This window comes from Typha latifolia, chromosome 1, assembly GCF_019914945.1.
Source record: "Typha latifolia isolate L0001 chromosome 1, TyphaL0001v2, whole genome shotgun sequence".
Taxonomy (NCBI): Eukaryota; Viridiplantae; Streptophyta; class Magnoliopsida; order Poales; family Typhaceae; genus Typha; species Typha latifolia.
The window spans coordinates 20,111,584-20,132,309 of record NC_133086.1 but is presented as its reverse complement, the minus strand read 5'-3'; the positions used below and the strand labels follow the sequence as shown (position 1 = coordinate 20,132,309).

Genomic DNA, 20,726 nt, shown 5'->3' with positions numbered 1-20,726 from the left:
TCTGGAATTCTTTTGCCAGGTGATAAGCTGATCATGAGGTAAAACAAATAATAAACCCTTGTGGACGGCAAAAGGAGTGCTTGTTATCCCATGATACTTTACGTCAAGTTTGGAATGATTAAATTAATTTTGTGTTTATAGTATAAAATGTGCGGGAGGGTATCTAAGCAAGCAAGCAAAGAGTAACGAACTCAACCTTCTTTCTCCTTTCCATTATTCGTCTACACTTTGTACTTGGATGGTGATCATTGCATTCCCACTGCCATGAACTTTCCCCTTGTAAAGACGTCCTTAGGACCCCTGGTTGGTTGTCTGCCATTTCCCAAAGTAGCTTTGAGGTAGTTTGCTTGGTAGATAGCCATGTCCTCCTTCCACATTAATTTTCTTTTAGGCAGCCTAACGTTGCAAGTCATTGGATAGCACAACCACTGCCCCACTGGTTGCTAAGCTAGAGGAATATATAGTTTGAGAGCTTAATTCTTATGTATATAAGAATGGGCTCTCAAAGTTAAATCATTACTCTTTGTTCATTGCCCTTCCTGCTCTCCAGAATCCCGGTGACCGGAAAGAAAGAGAGCTTAACGGGACGAGAACGCCATGCTGGAGAAGCAGGGCACGTGTTCGCGACGTCCAACAAATGGAGTCCGCACACGTGTCCTCCATCTCCAGCTCGGATTCTCGCCCCCCTCCTCCTCCTCCTCCTCAGGAGCTACGAGAAGAAGATCTGCAATAATGCTGGAGGTTAGTTGCTTAATTACATGAACTGTGGTTTAGAAGTATGCTATGTTTAGATTCTTAGCATTTAATTAAACAAAGATATATGAAGGTTCGTATATTTGTTTAATCCTAGTTGATTGCTCATGGATCTATTCTATGCGAAGTCTCAACTCTCAAGTGGAGCATGAATTTTGAGTTCTCTATATGATACTTGGATAAACTTGCAGGTGACTGCTAAATGAATTTATGCATACAAAAATAATTTTGGGGGAAAACCTCCTCTTGTTTTTTTTTTTTTTTTTTTTTTTTTTGGGTTTTTCCCTTGTCTTTATAATGTTTTATATACAAATGATGCTGGAAACTGATCTAATTCAAAGATTTGATCCCTTAATTCAGCAAAACCATAGTTAGTTACTAAATTTCCCATAACTAGATACACTATATATTTTCTTAAATAAAACACAAAAGAACCTGTAGGTGAAAAAGAAGAGCCCTTTCCTTACATCACTAGAATCAAAATAATTCTAATATGAAAGCACCTAGCTAAGTTCTAGCAATACCCATAGTCGAAATGTGCAAAGAATATAGAGAAGATAATAAAAGCCCAAGAAAGGGCATACAGGCACAGTCATAACCACTACACAAGAATATATGTGATTCACCTAATACCGGGATGCATCTGATCACCTCTGCTTTTAGAATGTCATCGTCAACGCCTTCAACTAATCTTGGAGCCCTTAGACTAATAAGAAGACTTATATAAAGCAAATCCTTAAATCACTTTCTTTTCTACACCAAAAAGAGAGAACAAGATAAGAAATTCTCGCTTACCAACTCCTTACATTTAAATAAATCCAAGCTCTCCTGTACATGTCTCTCATTTAACCTAAATGACAGCAGTTAAAGGAATCCAAACTAACATAACTCACCGCATGAGTTTATGGAATCAATCCAAATGAGTATTTGATTTGAATATGTGCATCTGATATCACCTATATATATTTTTGATGCAGATAACGTGGTAAGAAACAATAGCCACAAAAAAAAAAAAAAGAATGGTTCACCTTTTATTAATGGTACAATCACGTTTGTAAACAACAAAAGAAAGGCAATAAATAAAATAAAAGAACATAGAAAACCAACAAAGATCACAACACTTTCGCAAATTCTGTATCAGTGGAGGTAAGAAATTCTCTAGCCAGAAGCTAAACAAGAAGAATTTAAAAAAAATTAAAAAAAAAACTCAAATTCTGGACCTTCATCCGATCACCGGTGCTTGGATTCATGTCCTCTGTTGCGAAATGGAAATGAAAAGAAAGAACGGTGCGCTGCAAGGAAGACAAATGCACATCAAAACCACACCCACTAATACGCAGATCATTAGACGATGTACAGAAGAAATAAAAGAGAACTCTCGTAACTCGTAAGCCTAAAAGATGTTGCTAGTGAGCAGTTACCTTTTGGAGATCTTCCTGATGGATGATCTTCTGACACTTCTATGTTACGAGTTGAGGTAGCTGTGGAGATAACCGAAGAGTGAGCTGCACAAAACAAAAGGAGTTTTAAGATTCGAAGCATAGTAATATTACTTTTCCACTAACATCTTTCTGAATAGTATAAACTTTGAAAGTGCATACGAAGATGGTTTAAGATTTGAAGCTGAAGTCTAGTATATATTTTTCCTTGTCAACATAAAATCCAAGTAGGACTAGCAAGCAAGAGAGATACCTTGTTCAGAGATGATATGTCCATCAATTGGATTATTAGAAGCAGTCTCAAGATCATACGATGACCAGTTTGCTATCTCATGGGCATGCTCATAACCATCCTGATCACGTAGCGAAGTTGTTGTGGCGGATATAGTTCTCTCTGTACCTTTGCTTCTCTTCCCAAAATGCAGTAATTTCCTCAATCCTTTCGCGGCATCCTTGTGCGATTCGACGGGAGAATTCGATGCCGAAACGGGCTTCTCAGCGCTCCCAGATTTCTTCCTTGGTTCCAGAGCATCAACCTCGCAGGAAGGTGGGCTCACTGCAGGAGAATCTACTAATGCATCAATCCCTGGTACGTTAGAGAATGAAGTATTCACGTTCGAGTACCAAGATTCAGAGCTTCCTCCCGAGGACTCTCCCGCCTTCTCCGCTGAGGAATAATGGTTGGACGAATCATCCTTGGTTTCAAGAACAGATCTTGGATCAATGCAGTCGCTTGATCCTTCATTGGAACTCGAGTTTCCGCCATCCGAGTCGTTGGAATTAGAGTCCAAGTCCCCACCTTTCTGAGGCGATTGTTCGTCTTTGTCATCCACTGCAGTCTCAGCAACCCTGGAGGCTCTTAACTTAGCTACAGCAGCACCAGCACCAGGGCCAATTCCTTTGCCCCTCCTCAAGAACGGCTTCGAGGCGGCGCCGCTCTTTTGGATCTCATTAAGAACAATCTGTTCATCTTGCTTCTTGGGCATCTCCTCAAACTCAGCAGAGCTAGCCGTGCTATTCCTCCTCGAATGCGATACCGACTTGCGATTTCTAACCGCATTCACATCTCCAGTACTTGTGCTCCTGCTTCGAGCTAACACACCTGATGATGGCACTCTGTTCTCCTTCCTGGTGTCAGAGAAGTCTCGAGCTGTAGGAGGAGTTGTCTCAGGTTGGTTTCTTCTCCTTATGGAATTCGAGTGAGCAGTCTTAGGAATATTTGATACAGAGCTCCTAGGCTTTGAGGAAGACATGCTTCTACCGTACGAAGAAGGCCTTTTGGCACTGCTGCTTCTTGGAGCGGCATGGTTGGATTCAATTCTCTGCTGCAAGTTTTTGTAGAGAATCCTATTCACTACATGAAGTTAAAGCAATAAAGTTGACATTTTTAAGGCAGAGAAGAGAGCAAGAACTCACAAACGTCGCCGCCATCTCGGCGCGGCTTTGCTCCAAGCGTTCCCACATCGCCTTCATCTCCGCTTCCTTCTCCTCCATCCTCAGCAGCCACTCCTCTCTCAGCTTGGAGTCTCGTCTCTGCGCGTATCTCTCGTAGAGCTCTCCTCTCGAGTCCCTCTGATTGGCTTCCATCTCGCTGATCCTATCGGCCTTGTAGGAGACCCTCGTCGGTTTGTCCTCGGCTCTGAGCTTGTACGCCGCGAATTGCTCCTCGAGCTCGTTGGCCTTCGTCCAGAGAGACTCGACGTCGAGTTCCTGGTACGATCTCGTCGACCTCATCGTGAATCCCAAGACGGTAGCTTTTTGCGGTGATCTGATCGATGGGGGTTGCCGTGCTGCTATGTTATCTCTAATTAATCTAATCTCCGTGTGCGTGCGGAGAATTCTTTCTTGATCCGGTCGTCGACGTGCACCTGACTTCGGTTTCTTTCGGCGGTCCACCGTGGAATGGGTTTCTGGTGGCGACACGAGGCGGACGACTTGGTTCTCTCGCCGGCCCACCGTGGAATGGGCTTCTGGTGGTGACGCGTGGCGGATGACTTGGTTCTCTCGCCGGCAACGGCCAAGTCAGACGCCAACCAGGACCCGTCGTGCCTACGCTGTGGTTGATTTTGAGGAGTGCACGATTCGCGCACTGGGGAGTCGTCGTCATTTTTTTTCCTTTTTAATTTCCCGTTAAATGTTTACAAATTGGAAAATAAGTAGCCTGTCAAATTTCTTTTTATTCAGGTTATGACAGTCACGCCTCCCACGTGGCAGCAGTCTGACGACGTGGCAGATCTTGTAAGTAACAGTACCTGAGGAGGCCCCGGAGGCTGGAGGGAATAAATGTGTTATGTGAGAGACTTTAAATGCAGCTGCAGTGCAGTTTCTCTCCTCTTAACTTATTAATTATTTTTAATATAAAAAAAAAAACCCTCTAATTTTATGGCCCTCAAAATTTGATTTTGAACATGATTTAGATCAGACCAATGCTTTTGAAAATGATTAATAATGATATACATAATTGGGAGGTCTTCAGGTCCAGTATTTGAAATTTGAACAAGTGAGGTCAAGAAGGGGGCCCGTGGGCCTTTGGTCACGGATGCTCTTAAAGACTGGGCCCGTGCCTCTGGCAAGCTGACGTGGCTCCTTTTGCTGCCTTGTGATTGGCAACAGATGGGCCCCGGGGGTAACATAAGCGAATAAAACCATAGATGCTCCGGACGAACAGAGGACAGCATCATAAAATTTATAAGATTGACGAATTATGACGACATAAGATTTATAAGATTGATGAATAAGAGAATCAATATAAGAGCATGGTGAGTTTGAATATTCTCATAAAACTACTTTAAAAGGAGAAGAAATTTCTGATGAGCGTAACAGACTAAATGGCATGTAGCCCACCTTAGCAAGCTAACTTCAACTTTAAAAAAAAATAATTAAAAAAAATAAAAGTTTCCAGTCTCTTTCGGAATAAAGTCCCGTTTTAAAAAAGAATCAGAATAAAGTCCTTAATAGGTTTATAGATGTCGAGAGGTGATCCTGTTTAGAAGTAGATATTCCAATTAAGCGCATCAAGGGGCTTTTAGATATAATAAAGATGATTCAATTTGCAAGCAGGCCAACTCTTGCCTAGCCTACCTTTTTAACTTTTAAAAGGTCCAATTACCCCATATTATAAGATAAGTTAATGTGCAAGTTAGTATTACTAGAAATCCAAACATGGTCCCAAAAAAAAATTATATAAATCTATATATCTTATGTGACAAAGATAAAAATATAAAATATATAAAAAAAAGTGAGTCTGTCACGTAGAACATGTTAGTTATTTTGAAAGGTAGAAATAATAGAATGTGACCATGTGGGTGATACATGTCCACTCCTTGTGCCGACCCTAGTTTTGCTAGGGTTTAGCGCCTATGTTCCTTCACTCCCTTTTAGAGGAATCCTCTCCCTACCTTTTTGCAGTGATTTCTAGGTCGCATGTTGACTTAAGTGTTTTTTTTTTTTTGTCAAGTTAGGTTTCGTTTGTGTGAGCTTACAGTTCTTGGTCTATTTGTGTATGCTTCTAAATTTTGTTATAGCCATACTTGTTATGAATTTTTTTGTATACATAAATGCTTTGGCCTAGCCTACTTCTCCCTCTTTCTGCTTTATTTTTAATGTTCGTAGTTTATGTTGTAAGTTTGCTCTTTCTAGTTTATTATGGTGCTGATTATGCTATAGGACGTTAAATTGTCTATGCTTTCATCTCCTTCCAAGCTTCTTAATTTTTTTTTCTCATGGTGTTGTCAATATTTGGCCAAGTGAGAGCTTATTTTCAAGACAAAAATTTTACTCCCTTGCAATAATATTTGTGTTTGCAAGCGAGAGGCTTATCGTGCTCACTAATTAGTCAGTCTATTTGCCAGCCAAGTATAGGCCTTGTTAAAAGGCTAATGCTCATATGTTCCTCTAGGTCATTATTAAGCTATAACAAATTGCAATACTTCTGGATGTATTAGTCTATAGACTTTTTCTAGAAAAAATTAGAAATAAATTTATAAATATTTTTAGGAGATCCTCAAGGAAGCTTTTGCAATTTAATTGTATTTAAGTTTTCGATTTAATATGTAAAAATTGAGTGCATATATTTTCTATAGTCCATACACATTTTATTATATTAAAATAAACACAATTTATATTTGCAATGCAATTAAATTATAAAAAGCCCCTTATCCCGACCTTTTATTATTATTTTATTTTATTATGACGAGGAGAACTTTTCGAATCCGGTCTGGTATGGGCCGAGGCGCTGTGCTAACCCGACTTGGGCCATATTTGGTTGTCCACTAAATCCTAGTCGGCATATAAATTAGTAAACAAAAGAAACTACTCTTTTCCGACAGCTCCAACCCCACACACACTCCTTGTACCAAAGTCGAAAAACGCAAACTCCAAGCAAGAAGCGTGAGAGAAAAGGCTGGGCTCCTCCTCCGTCTCCATCTCCGCAACTATGGAGAGCTCGGGAAAATTATAGCCCTAGCTCCTCCAGTTGTTTCCCTTACTCTTCATTGAGCTCTCCATCTCGTCTTCCTCGCGTTTCTCCCCGAACTAGTGCACGAGAGAGAGAGAGAGAGAGAGAGAGAGAGAGAGAGAGAGAGAGAGAAGGGGGGAGAGAGGGAGAGGGGTTGAGGAGCTGAGATGGAGAACCACAAGAAGTCTTCGCTGAGGCTTCGGTTCCGGGTGACGGCGAAGAAGCGAGGAAGGGAGTGGTCCTCCAGCGACGCTTCTGCCCGGAAGAATCGGGAGCGGGAGTGGAGCAATTCGGTGAGGAAGCTCCTCCGCCGCGAGATCGGTGGGTTCCCGCGGATGGCCCGTGTCAATTCGTCGAATTCGCCGGAGAAGTTTAGAAACATCCAGCTCCAGGTCTGTGATTTGAGATCCGACTCTGTAATTTGTTCTTCTCTTCCCTTATTCTAGGGTTTCTCGATAGTACTTTGGCTGCATCTTCTATGATTATTAGTTTGGGATTTGTAGTTAGTATTACAGTCTCGCCTTTGCTAAGTTGGAGCCGTTCTTAAGTTGGAGATGATCGGCATCTAGGGTTAAGGGTGAAGCTCAAATTTGAAATCTTGGATTTAGTGTTACTGTTTATTGTTTTGGTAGCTTGCGATGGAGATTGATATTAGTTTGCCTTCGTGGATGCGCTGCTTGTTTAGGCATGCTAAAGCTGAGAATTGTTTCTTTCGTGCAGCTAAAAATGAAGAAAAGTAGAAGGTTGTGCAGTGTATTACTTCTGATCTACTTTCATCAGAGAGGCAACATGTCAGTTCTTTTTAATACTCGAGATAGGTCGAAAGTTGATTGTCTTCTGCTTCAGACAAATTACATCTCCTTTTGATATGTAGGAAGACGATTGGCATGATGGGTTAGGGTTCATATTATTATCGATCTTTGATTTGGAGTTACTGCTATGTTTCAGTAGATTGGTAGTGAAAGTAGTGCTGATGCATAGTTGATTAGGCCAACATGGGTAATTTTGTTTCAAAGGAAGTTCATCCATTGACAGATAAGAATTTTTTAATTAAGTCATAATATTGAATAGGATTTACTATATCTGAAATTTAGACTGTATTTGAGGCAGGAATGCAGCCTTCTAATATTTCCCAATCATTCATATTTTGTCTCTGGATTATCATAATTTGTATGACATGATAAAGAAACATTTTCTTTCCACATGGATGAAGGTTGAGGTTTTATTGTGATATTGTCAGTGTTTCTCTGCAACTATTCAGTGCTATCCATATCCTTCATAATTTCAAAACTTAAGCTCCTGCATTTAAGGTGCTTTAGACTAACATGGACTCTATAGCCACTTTTATTGGAAAGGAAGTTTGTACTTTGACACATGTCTACATTAAGATATAGCTAAGACTTTTCAAAAACAACTTCCAAAGTATATTAATTTTCCAGTCCATTGGTACAATCAAATTGGGATATAAGTCCAATCTTGCTCAAAATAGACTATTAAAACACATAATAAGGAATACCATATACTTGAGATGATGAAATGGTAGACTCATAGGCATCTAACACCATGGATGTATAAATGCTTGCTCAAAATGTCTTTGGATTGGAAACATGATCACTTTTTTTTGACAAGGAAAGGAGTTTCCTTTCAATGGTTTGACCTTTTCTTGTCGCTTTCCCATGAGGAGGAGTTGACAGATTGGCAATAGAATTCTTAGCAAGTTAAATGACTCTATTTATATTACATTTTTTTAGTAACATAGCAATGGAGGTGAGATGGAACATTGAGGAGTCTGGTGCTGTCTAAGATCATACTTTGTTTTGCTAAGGCTATACTTCCATTACTGTTCTCTCTATTGCATGTTTGAGTTTACAATCTAACCACACTTTTCTGAATTTACTTCCTCTGACAAATGTTTTTCATGTGATTACTTTGTTGGGTATGCAGGAGGAATTTGATACTTATGACGATGATATCCATTGGTTCCTTAAATTACAATTTCTGAAGAAGCGATCCAAAATTATTGAGATTGTTGCAGCAAAGGATGTTATATTTGCTCTTGCACAATCTGGTCTCTGTGCCGCTTTTAGCCGGAGTAAGGCTGATGCTTTCGTAGTTTTCTCTTGACCCTCCTTTTTTATTCTGATCATCATTGTCATCCTTTCCTCTTTGTTGACAGCAACAAACAAACGTATATGCTTCTTGAACATAAGCCCCGATGAAGTGATTAGGAGCTTATTTTATAATAAGAATAATGATTCACTTATCACTGTGTCAGTATATGCGTCGGACCATTTCAGTTCCCTGAAATGCAGGACAACTCCAATAGAGTAAGAAACTTGGTTCATGTGAAAGTTTAACTTTGCAGGAATTATTGTTCTTTCTCTTTGATTTCTTCTTACACCTGTGAACATGTTATTTCCCTTTGTACAGAGATTTCAGTTTCAATATTTTTTTTCCTTTTGTTTTTTATAGAAGGGCATAAAGCCCTGTTTCATTGAGATAAAACATGACTTGTGTCCTTAAACAAAGGATAGAGCCAACCTATACAGGTGTTTTGATCTTATTTTGGTTATAGCTCCTCTGTATGAGATTGTCCCACTTGATTGTGTTGAATAACTTTGTTTGATCAGTGATAACTGTGAGAAATAGTTCCATCTAGATAGTTAGAAACCATATTGCATAAAAGGCCGCCTATCTAACAGTCTTGGTGGATGCTTTTTTTTTTCTCTGACTAGCTTCCTATTAATAATTTCTTTTTGTCTTGGCAGGTATATCAGAAGAAATCAGTTAGATGCTGGCTATCCTCTTTTTGAGACTGAATCACTAAAATGGCCTGGTTTTGTTGAATTTGATGATGTCAATGGCAAAGTGCTTACTTATTCAGCTCAGGATGGGTAAGTGACTATCTTGACATTATATTCTGTTAACAAATTGTAATCTAATATCTGTTTTTATGCATGCAGTACTTACAAAGTGTTTGACCTGAAGAATTATAACTTTCTGTACTCTATATGTGATAAGAATATTCAGGAGATCAAAATAAGGTTTGGCTGCCTCTTCATATTTCATAACATGCATTGAGTACACCTTGTGCACCTGAATCTATTTATCTTCTGATCGCTCGATATTGTACATTCTAACACAGTCCAGGCATCATGCTGCTAATATACCAGAGAACTCCTGGTTATGTTCCACTTACAATATTGTCAATTGAAGATGGAACAGTGTTGAAATCTTTCAATCACTTATTACACCGGAACAAGAAGGTTGATTTCATTGAGCAGTTCAATGAGAAGCTTCTGGTCAAGCAAGAGAATGAGAACTTGCAAATTCTTGATGTAGGCTGCTATGGCATTTTCTTCTAGTTTCTTGTTAGTTTTCTTGTTCACGATTAACATTCTCAACTCTTGGATTAGGTGAGGAACTCGGAGCTGATTGAAGTTAGCAGGACTGATTTCATGACCCCCTCAGCATTCATTTTCCTTTATGAGAATCATCTTTTCTTAACGTTCCGAAACAGGACAGTGGCAGTCTGGAATTTCCGTGGAGAACTTGTTACTTCATTTGAAGACCACCTGCTGTGGCACCCCGACTGTAACACCAATAACATTTATATCACCAGTGATCAGGACCTGATAATTTCTTATTGCAAGGCTGAAGATGGATGCGAAGATCATGGAGAAGGTATTTTACTTCTCCTATCTCGTCGAAACCCATTATCATATTTTTGGTCCTGACAAGGATATCTGATATTATGAGCTACTGTTGTTGACCTCTGCAGTTCCTGCTGTCGGATCCATCAACATGAGCAACATCCTGAGCGGTAAGTGCATCGCCAAGATCTGCCCTCGTGATCCTGCTCTCCAGATTGCGCCACGCAAGCGAGGTGGCTCCAGCCGATCTATCATCCGGAGCACCATTCAGGAAGCTCTTGAGGATGTCACTGCCCTCTTCTACGATGAGGATAGGAACGAGATTTACACTGGTAACAAGCAAGGCCTGATCCATGTGTGGTCCAATTAGTCGATCTGCCTTTAGTCTTTATGCATTTTGTTTCTCTCTATCCAAGATGATCAGCTCCCGTGCCTGTTTATAGCCTGATTTATCGTAGAATATGTTGATCGTACCTTGAGGTAACTTTTTATGTATCACGGTTAAGCTTGGTACCTACTTCTTTCTCTGTATGATTAGGAAAATCTATGGACCTGTTCTTTCGATAATCAAGATTGAACAATCAGGGAACTCGGAGAACAGAATATCCATAGAAAAGTACTACAATTACGATACTAGTCAAATTTATGTTCTCTGAAGAGAACGAGTGCAGTCCAAACTCATTGCTGCACTGTTTGATGTTCATGGAGTTGTAGGAAAAAGTTCAGATGCTTTACAATGGAGGGTTTGACCTTTGATAGTAGAGACCCTCTCCCTCTCCCTCTCCCTCTTCTTCAGAGCTTCTTTTCGTCTCTCCAACTTCGAGCTATTCATTCTCTCGTCAATTCCTTCAGCTCTGGCCTCTGCGTAAACTTCCTCTGGCTGGAGAACGGCGAACAGTAACGCAAAGTTGTAGCAGGGGGGTATTGGATAAAGGATGAAAGGTTTCCATCAGAGTACAGTCAATGCATAATATGAGCTTTCTTAAGAATACTGTTATGCTTACATTGTACAAACAAGATGACGTTGCACCATCATGTTAATTGATAGTGATGGTTATCAGATTGAGAGTTAATAGAGCTGGTGATGCTACATCAAACTGAGTAACGGCATAGAATAAGAAATTTAAATTAATTAAGCATAATCCAAGGTGGGGGCCTTGAACTTCGGACCAGACGTTGACCTGACAATGATATTGCCTTTTCTAGAGGTGGTCAAGCTTTAATCACATTCGATGAAATTTTTTTACCAGCTCCTCAAAAAGGTGATTTTTGTTCAAGAATTATCACGAAATGTCCAAGAATTATCACGTTTCTAGAGGCAAGATTTCAATTTCCAAGTATTCTTCAAAGGAACGAAAGAACAAACCCTCACGATATCTATAAAAAAAGTTGCTCATATTTTGAAGTTTTTGACACGGGAACAGTTTTCACGAACCTTCTTTGCAACGAACGCACTTAGAAAAACCAAACCATTGAGCATAATCGAAACTTAGAATCTCTTAAGCAAGAAACCTATAGGTCCATGCAACAAACATGCTCCTAAGTCCAATCTAGCTTTCATTAAACAGGAAAAAGCCGGATAACCACGACACCATAAATTTCTCATTAAGATCTTTATCTGGATGAGGACAGTATATGCCAGCAAATGGATGCGGATCATGGCTTGAAAGGTGCGAAGGCCACCACTGAGTTGTGTCCTCCAAATCCGAATGAATTAGAGATAGCTGCAAAAAACATTCTGGGTATTAAGAGTGTAGATAGATAGGGAGGGAAGGAGAGATGGAGAGATTGTGGCACTGCAACTTACCAACATTCACTTCATGCTGTTGCTTTATGTTCGCTACTGTATCAAACTCTATTGCAGGCTCTGGTTCCTGCAATTAGTTGTGGAGGAAGTTTTAATCCAACATAGAGATTGCAGAAATGATCAAGATTTAAGACAACGAGTATGATGGCAGGAAAATTTCGAACATGCTCGATGAAACTCAACCTCTGTCTAGGTGTTATACTTAAAAAGTAAAAAATTCTCAGGCAAAAGGCTACTTTCTTGTGATTGTTTAATACTTTTAAAAGACAAGCACTGGAAAGTGCTGGATCATTGCCTCTTTTTCCGTGTTAAAAGTTGTAACTAACAAAATTATCCTAGAACACATATCCAGTGTACAGATATGCTTGTAATACAATCATATTCATTTGTTCCTCTTTTAATGTCTCAATAGGTTACTTCCAAAAGAATGATAAAAAGACATTAATAAGCAACTTGAATGCATGCCATAACATGAATTTTTACACTACTAGAAGTTGAAGATATTGCAAGAATACAGAAAAGTAAGCTATAAGGATCATCCCCATTCTAAGCAATGCATATTAATACTCACAAATTGGTTTATGCTAGGATGCAACCACCCAGTATTTATGGCTTTGACTGTTGCTATAGCTTCCAACCCCCCTGCTGCACCAAGGCAGTGTCCTATCATAGACTGGAAGTAGAAGCACATCAGAGAGAGGAAAGCAAAGAACCTTTGTGGAACTGAAAGGTTGAAAAGTAGTGACCTTGGTTGCATTGATTTTAATCCCAGATGGGTTCTTGAAGACCTGTTTGATAGCATTTACTTCGGCCAAGTCGCCAGCAAGTGTGGAAGTTGCATGAGCATTTATGTAGTTAACCTGGAATCAAACATCAATATTCTGTTCAGATACAATGGCAATTCACCAGTTAAGTAGAAATGCTAACAATTCTGGTGAAATTTATAGGATTTTAGACGAAGAGGCTCTTCAAATCAACTTTCACTTTTTGCGTATCCTAGTAGTTGAGACACTTACTGATTGAAACTAAGTTCCGAGGATTGAGTCTACTCACCAAGCCTATGGCAACACTTTTCTCAAGCAAGCTAGACATAACAGATTTTTGTTCAACTTAAAGGGAGAAGTCAAATGACAAAGTGTACTTCTGCTGATCATGCAAGATAAGATTTAAGCACATCACATATTTGAATGCACTTTACAGGCTGCCATTCTTTCTGGAAGGAGCAATGACTTTACATGACTATGGAGTATTCAGGGAAAAAAGTACCCCCACCCCCCGGCGCACTTTTACACGGCAGTTAGAGAAAGATGATCAAATGGCATTGTAAGAAAATGAATAGAAGAAACATCACTCTTTTGGGAGCAAAAGGAAGGTAAACCTTTACCTCCTCTGGTGAAACCCCTGCATCTTCAAGACTTTTTGAATGCAAGATGAAACACCAAGTCCATCAGCTCTAGGGTCTGTCATATGATAAGCATCACAGTTCACAGCACCTCCAAGATACTCTGCAATAATTGGTGCATCACGCTTCATTGCGTGTTCCAGGCTCTCCATAACCTATTTTTTCCATTAGAGAATCATTCCATAAAACCAACAGAGAAAAAACAACAAAGAGAATATCATAAAAAATATTTACTTCTAGAGTGGTTCACAACAACAATAAACAAGGTTTCTGCAGCAATCTGCCCCACTTTGGATATGTAGTCCAGGTGCTAGTTTTAATGTACCACACAAAATACAATAAAAACACTCTCAACAACTCCTGCTGATATGATTGATAGGTTTGTATAACACGTCCTCTAATGTTTGTTTGCATGTTCCCTTTTCTAAAGGAATAAATTTAAGTAATTTAATCAGTAGAAATTTGCATAAGCTAGGTCATCAAGATCAAAGAAAAAATTGCTTGGGGTTAATGATTGTCAACATGTTTCTGTATTACCAACAAAAATAAAAACAGCAAAACCTTAATCCCGATTTATTGGGGCTGCTACAGAAAAGTAGTGTTTCTGCATCATATTATCAAAGTGAGCATGGTGCTCAAAGACATAATTATTCTTTGATAAGAAAATGTGAACTAATTGAAAGGCTGAATAGCACCAATATATAACCAAATGAAACAAATGATTGTTTTCTAGTCGTTGAATGGAGAGTAGCATTAAGCCATTAACTAGAATATTCAACTAAGAGATCTAAGAGATAAAGTAGCTGCCAGATTCATGATCTAAATTTCTTCTAGAGAACAATATCAGAATAAGCAGCAAAAGTAAGTGAAAGCATAGTCAGGACTAGACTAACTAGAGTGCCAAAAACGTTTATTTTTCAGAAAGAAAGATGAAACTAGAACACTTCAAAAATCACAACTTAGTGCTATTTCAATTGATGAATGTGATAAAGAATCAATAGAGCTTACCAGTACTCCAGCACCTTCACCCATAACAAAGCCATCTCGACCTTTGTCCCATGGCCTTGATGCAGTTTTAGGATCATCATTTCTCTGTGATAGTGCTCTACAGGCTACAAATCCCCCTATACCAATCGGAATAATTGCAGCTTCGGTACCACCAGCAAGCATTATATCAGCCTCACCTCGACGTATATGATTCGCGGCAGCATAGAAGCAGTAATTTGAGGTTGCACAAGCAGTTGAAATTGAGTAGTTTGCACCCATGAAACCAATATCCATAGCAAGCAAGGCAGAACCCATGTTCGTTATGGCGTAAGGAATGAAAAATGGAGTTATTTTTCTGTATCCTTTCTCTATAAGAGCCTGAACACCATCAGAGAACACTGTAAGGCCTCCCATGCCCGTCCCCACAAGTACACCAGCTCGCACCTTGTCAATCTGTTAAGAAAGTTATCAGTGGAACATATGTACAGTACCGATATAAAGAAATGTCCAAGGCAATCTAATGATAAAAGGGTACTGATATTCACAGAACAGAGATTACAATCTACAGAGCACATCTTTTTAATCGGAAATACTACCTATAAAAGATGTTGGAGTGGAGGATCTCGAATAGATAAAAGAAAACGGAATAAATGCATATAAGTCAGTTAATTTTAATATGCCGCGTAGTTTCTCTGCTGATATTAACTTGAGCTCTGTCAATATATTTCCTTGAAAAATAGCACGGTGAAATATAGAACATGCATTAATTGGTACTGAAAATAGACTCTTGTCCTACTAAACCATCGAAGAAACAGTAAAAAGTGATAACAGAACAATGCGAGCAAATAAAATCTAAAAAGTCAATATAAATTTCTAAGTTATTCAGAAACCAAGCTGCATTTTATCAAAATTGGATCTTTTTCATCCGGATAGCATCTATCATATCAGCGCATCCCCAATTAAACTGTAATCCGATGTTAAGCGAAGACAGTACCTTCTTATGGGCCTCGGTTCCGACGCCAAGTCCGGCACTCTCGAGAGCCTTCTTGCCGCTGACAAGGCAATACCTCAAGCAGTCATCGAGACGCCGGTCGTTCTTCCCATCGATGTACCCCTCCGACGAGAACCCCCTGATTTGCCCGGCGAACCTCGTCGGGAACTTCGACGCATCGAACCGGTCAATGAGCCCGATCCCGCTCTCCCCTTCGAGGAGCTTATCGTAGTACACGTCCACGTCGTTCCCGAACACCGAGACCAAGCCCATCCCGGTGATGACCACTCGCTTCTTCGGATCCGTCTCCCTCCGAGGTGGCGTCGCCGCCACGGCCGCGCGTACGACGGCGTTCCGCCTCCCCGTACGACGGAGGACACGGCGGCTCGGCGGCGCAAGGCGGAGGCCGTCCATTGGAGAGATGCGGAGGGTTTCCATGGTGATAACCCTAAAGAGCACGGGAGAATGGAGGCAATCGGGAAGGGGATGGACGAGGAGAATATATAGAAGAGGAGAAGAGAGGGAGGGGTGGGTTGGGGGAGAAAAGAAGCTTTAAAGAGTGGCGATACGAACGAGAAGAGAGGGCGAAGGCTAACCAGATTTGGGAGATCCGTTCAAGAAAAACTAGGTAAAGGATCCGCTGTTTGGTTTCCAACAGCGGAGAGTGGCAAATGGCGATACGAACGAACGACAAGAGAGGGAGGGCCTAAACCACGTTTGGGCGATTTGCAGCTGTCATTACTAATGACATTTATTTACTGTATTGTTAGCTGCAGAGTTTGAATTTTATTTTTATTTTTATTTTTATTTTTATTTTTATTTTTTGAGAGATTGAAATGTTATTAGAGTTGAATTTATTGCAAGGAAATTTGAAAAAAAAAAAAATGAAATCCACGAGCAGAACGTGGAGTTTGAGCTTAGAGTGATTTACATGACATATCAAATGGTCTAAATGTGGAGTTGAATCATAAGTCATAATCCAAGTGCATAATTCAACTTTTGGTGTTATGTTTCTCCGTTTCACAGTTGTATAAAATGTTCATCTATAACTCTCTTTTTTATGGATTTATTTATATAATAAGATACTATGACCGGTAATGACTGGTGTGCCTGCTACCGCTATAGACAATGGCAATGAGAGCAGCACAAGCAAGAGATAAATTTTCACTATTTTTTGTTGTAAAATTTCTCTTGGTTCTTCTTTAGTAATAGACAAATTGGGTGATAAAGGCGTGCAATAGACCTCTCATAAGTTTTGCGTTCCATAGAATATGACAAGCCACACAGCAGTGATGACTACAAAAGCCAAACCGTCTTCTTTGCTCATCATATAAAAGTTAAATAATGAACAGGAATGAGAACAACCAGTGTCATTGCACCAAATGATTTAACACTTGGGCAACATTGTTGACCTTTTGTCAAATATTTTGTACTATAATTGAGACAAAGATGAGCCTAAGAGAGGATGGCCATTATATCAGATGCCCTTAGAACAATATAATCGGTGCCATCGCTGCTCTTGAACTCATTGCCGGCATACTTGGAGTGCAGCACGGTGTTGCCTGGGGTGACCGGCAATGGCTTCCGGCTGCCTTGCTCATCCAAAGGGCCAGGGCCAATGGCTATCACCTGTTTAAGACATTCGCAACCAGAAAAGGGAGCGAGTGTTATTGAGATCTAGCTAAATCGGCATTTATACTAAAAGTTCAATAGGAATATCTTGAAAATGCTTGCTGGGCCACTGGCCTTTTGTGATGATAGCAGCTATCGGTGGTGGATTGCCAACCAAGACTTTGCATAACAATTTGGGTTTGACAAAAGCAAAAGTCAAATTTAACGATGCTGTACAACATGGAAGAATTGGCACATTTTCATAACCTATCATCCAACTGTCAAAAAACTTAAAAATGAATCATTTTATAACACTCCGTCCGTCTTTGAGGATTTTGTAACATAAGATGCTTTTTTTTTTCTAAAATTTTCATAAAACTTAACCCAATTAATTTTCAAACAAACGTACATGGACCACCAAGGAATATCCTATTAGAATACCAAAGATAATTTCTGAAATACTTAAATTACCCTTTAGTACGGTACAGTGATTAGATTAAAGAACACGCTTTTAATTTGGTGGAGTGCGCTAAGGTGAAATATGGTTTAAAAATGGTTTGGTTAGTATGTCAAGTCTATATTAGAATATTTTTAAAGATATTTTAATAATTTGGTGGATGTAGTCATTTACCTTAGCGGCTTTTAGAAATGCCAAAAGGAACAACAATACCAAAAGTTTCTCCTTCTCAGCCTACAAGTTGATGACAAACATACAAACAAATTCACAAAAGCTAAGATACTCACTGTCCCAAAGGAAGGTTTCTCCTTGGTTGCCTCTGTCAGTAGCAAACCACCAGCAGTTTTTTCTTCAGCTTCTGCAATCTGATATACAAGGAAAACAAGAGAGAATTTGTAAAAGGCTATTTGAAATGTCATGAGCATTATAAGATGACTAAATGCATCTATTACTAGAAAATCTCATGTTAAGTTACACAATTAACATATTATAACAAGAGAAGACATCAAGTAGATGAAAGTCATCTAGCAAGAACTTATTAGGCACAAACCTTAAGCAGAACACGATCATTAAGGGGCTTGAGGTCTTTTACATCATCGGTTTCAAGAATACCCACAATGTCATCCTCTTTCAAAATGAGATGGTTGGATCCTCCAAATTCCAACTCTGTGCCTGAGTACTTCGAATAGACAATTTGGGTTCCAGTCTGCATCCATAGTATATGTTCAGCCACATATCTAGTGGTTACCCATGAATCACTTTATAGAACTTGATCATTTGAAGCAGCAACTAATAAATTAGCAGCTACTTGTTGCAGGGTATCTAACAAGAAGCCTTTGCCTGTGTCGCAATAATCTTCAGCCGAGGTAATATCTAGATGGATAATGGCAATAAACAAGTACTTGAGAATCCCAAAAGCTAAATGCGCAACACATCTACAATTATGTTATTATACTCTAAACTCCAAATTCTTCACAGGATAACACTTTAGTATTAAAAGCTCCTTGGCTTACTCATTTAGCTATTATTTTGTTCATGTGACGTCCTTTAAAAGATTGTAAAACACTAGAGACCATTATTAAAAAAGAATATACCTGAACACCAATTTCTACTTTGTTCTTGCCTATGGTTCTTCCTTCTCCAATAGCGACTACCTCGCCTCCTTGAGGTTTCGATTGAGCTGTTGATGGAAGAAATATCCCACCAGTAGTTTTTTCCTCAGAAGACTTAATCTTCACAAGTACTCTGTCACCCAAGGGTTTGATGGAAGTATACTGTGAAATTATGAAAAAGTACCAGTCAATGTGACTGCAAATGGTGAAGCAAAGGAAATATGCTGCCACAATACTGATTAAAGTTTACTCAGATTTGCCAATTATGCCGGAAGCTGCAGTGAACAACAAGTGATGTACACAGTTACTATTATGTTAGAGCTGTCTGACCAATGCACTCGTGGTTATCCAAACAAGATACAATGAAAATACTGTTACAATTTGGGATGCCAAATAGCTAGCAGAAAGAATGATAACCTCAATTCCTTTCCAATAAATGTGAGGGAAAATCAATGATATGGGAAATTTCCTATTATAGTCTTCCCGAGTTGATGTTATTTAGTGGTGCTGATGAGACACAATAAGTGATATGACATTAGGTCTTAATCAACTGGTGAATCCTAGCATAAAATTCATAGGAAAAAAAGAGAGAAGAAAAACAGTTGACATACAATTTTACTCTACGTAGTTATTAGATAAGAAAAAATGGTGCACAGCACTTGACAATTAAATTAAAGATGCAAAGTTCAATGCACATATGGAAGTAAAGTGATTTCAGTTCTTATCTGCATAATCAGTTGCCCCATAAACCTGGACATGAGGCATACTCGTCCACCAACGGGGTAATGGAATAATGGCAGACTACTGAATACCTCAGAGTTTACACCGGCTAACAGTTATTTAACAAAGTGCGATCATAAGTCAACTCCGAAGAATCAACAGCCACAGCAGCAATTCAACACAACAAAAACGTCATATAAAGTACCATTATATCAAACCTGATGATCTCAACAAAAGACCAAACTGCTGTATTAGTTGACTTCTATAGTCAAATTCAGGTGCTAAGATACAGTTATGTGGTCAGAAATTTGGCTAAACCTCTATTAGTTATATAATTTCCACCTCACTACATCTAGTTCCAGTTCATAAGTAAGCCTAAAAAGCAAACTTTGCAAGTAAATATTGCAACAAAGATGAAGAATACAAACACATCCAGGACCCACTTACCTTCGGTGCGATAACGGTGGCAGCCTTAACAACCAATCCGCGAAAGCACCTCCTGTGAAGAGAAAACCCACAAGCTCCCGTGGAAGGAACCTTCAAGGCCGATGGAGAGAGGCGAAGCCCGTCGACAAATGCAAGTCCCCTCCTTGCTGCAGTCGCCGCATCAAGTCCAGTTCCCGAGAGCTGCACCGACGCCATGGATTCACCTGAGATGCAATCATGGCGCAGAGATGAGATAAGGACCAAAATTTTTGATAGAATTGGAGGGATGGAAAAGAATCTAGGATTCGGCATGAGATAAATCACGAATATATATTCAGGAAAATTGGAAAAAAGTTCGAGAGATTACGAACCTGATGACTGGAACGATTCGTCCGTTTCCTTAGTAGCAGAAGAAAGAGATAAACCCCAATAAAGAGTAAAACAATTCTCTTGGGAGGCCCATTTTGGTATAAAAAAAAAGACTCGCTTCTTCTGCAAAGAACCTATAAATAAGGTTATTTATCTTCTACATAAACTGTTAAATACTTGAATAATTCTTCCGACCACTTATAATATAACAACTGAATTAGCTTAAATAGAATAATTTTGATGAGTAAACTATTCTGATAAATAAATTTAGTAGAGTGGATCTGATTTGGTTCGACCGAAGAGAACTAGAAAGTTGAACAACAATTCGAACCAGTCTGAGGTCAAAATGGGCTGACTACCATTTCCTTTAGTTGTCCATTTAGCATACATTACCTAAACTAGTTTTTGCTGGTTATAGTACGTAAATTGATGATTAATAGATTGAAATGTTGCGGCTAATATGACTTGATTAATAGCCACTATCTTCTCATATATTGTAATAGTTTCTGGTTTAAATGGTGCTATATTGACATGTCAATTGTC

General features: G+C 39.3%; 4 protein-coding genes across 5 annotated transcripts; 1 reads left to right on the top strand and 3 right to left on the bottom strand.

The window, feature by feature from the left end:
- Positions 1 to 183: 183 nt before the first annotated feature.
- Positions 184 to 3,926, bottom strand: LOC140781159 (uncharacterized). Of its 2 annotated transcripts, XM_073127002.1 has the most exons (5): positions 3,609 to 3,926; positions 2,446 to 3,517; positions 2,175 to 2,258; positions 1,974 to 2,045; positions 184 to 724 (listed from the first exon to the last, which is right to left on the bottom strand). In XM_073127002.1, the coding sequence occupies exons 1-4, from the start codon at positions 3,924 to 3,926 to the stop codon at positions 1,984 to 1,986; spliced, it is 1,536 nt and encodes a 511-aa protein (XP_072983103.1). In that variant the 3' UTR covers positions 184 to 724; positions 1,974 to 1,983. The 2 variants fall into 2 exon arrangements, with proteins under 2 accessions (XP_072983103.1, XP_072983094.1); XM_073126993.1 differs by having other exon boundaries at positions 184 to 2,045.
- A 2,582-nt stretch (positions 3,927 to 6,508) lies between these two features.
- Positions 6,509 to 10,818, top strand: LOC140792433 (uncharacterized). The gene is made up of 8 exons (XM_073143435.1): positions 6,509 to 7,040; positions 8,593 to 8,740; positions 8,825 to 8,975; positions 9,417 to 9,542; positions 9,612 to 9,692; positions 9,794 to 9,986; positions 10,065 to 10,332; positions 10,430 to 10,818. Exons 1-8 carry the CDS (start codon positions 6,816 to 6,818, stop codon positions 10,669 to 10,671), a joined length of 1,434 nt encoding a protein of 477 aa, XP_072999536.1. The 5' UTR covers positions 6,509 to 6,815; the 3' UTR covers positions 10,672 to 10,818.
- An 859-nt stretch (positions 10,819 to 11,677) lies between these two features.
- LOC140783755 (3-oxoacyl-[acyl-carrier-protein] synthase I, chloroplastic) lies at positions 11,678 to 16,017 on the bottom strand. The gene is given in 8 exon segments (XM_073130782.1): positions 11,678 to 12,025; positions 12,109 to 12,175; positions 12,680 to 12,781; positions 12,855 to 12,968; positions 13,493 to 13,530; positions 13,533 to 13,665; positions 14,519 to 14,950; positions 15,492 to 16,017. Coding segments are annotated over 8 exon segments (1,389 nt in total). The 5' UTR covers positions 15,927 to 16,017; the 3' UTR covers positions 11,678 to 11,957.
- Positions 16,018 to 16,705: 688 nt separating this feature from the next.
- On the bottom strand, positions 16,706 to 20,319 carry LOC140783762 (20 kDa chaperonin, chloroplastic-like). The gene is made up of 6 exons (XM_073130795.1): positions 20,186 to 20,319; positions 19,836 to 20,038; positions 18,651 to 18,830; positions 18,107 to 18,262; positions 17,844 to 17,921; positions 16,706 to 17,117 (listed from the first exon to the last, which is right to left on the bottom strand). The coding sequence occupies exons 2-6, from the start codon at positions 20,028 to 20,030 to the stop codon at positions 16,944 to 16,946; spliced, it is 783 nt and encodes a 260-aa protein (XP_072986896.1). The 5' UTR covers positions 20,031 to 20,038; positions 20,186 to 20,319; the 3' UTR covers positions 16,706 to 16,943.
- Between the last annotated feature and the right edge of the window lie 407 nt (positions 20,320 to 20,726).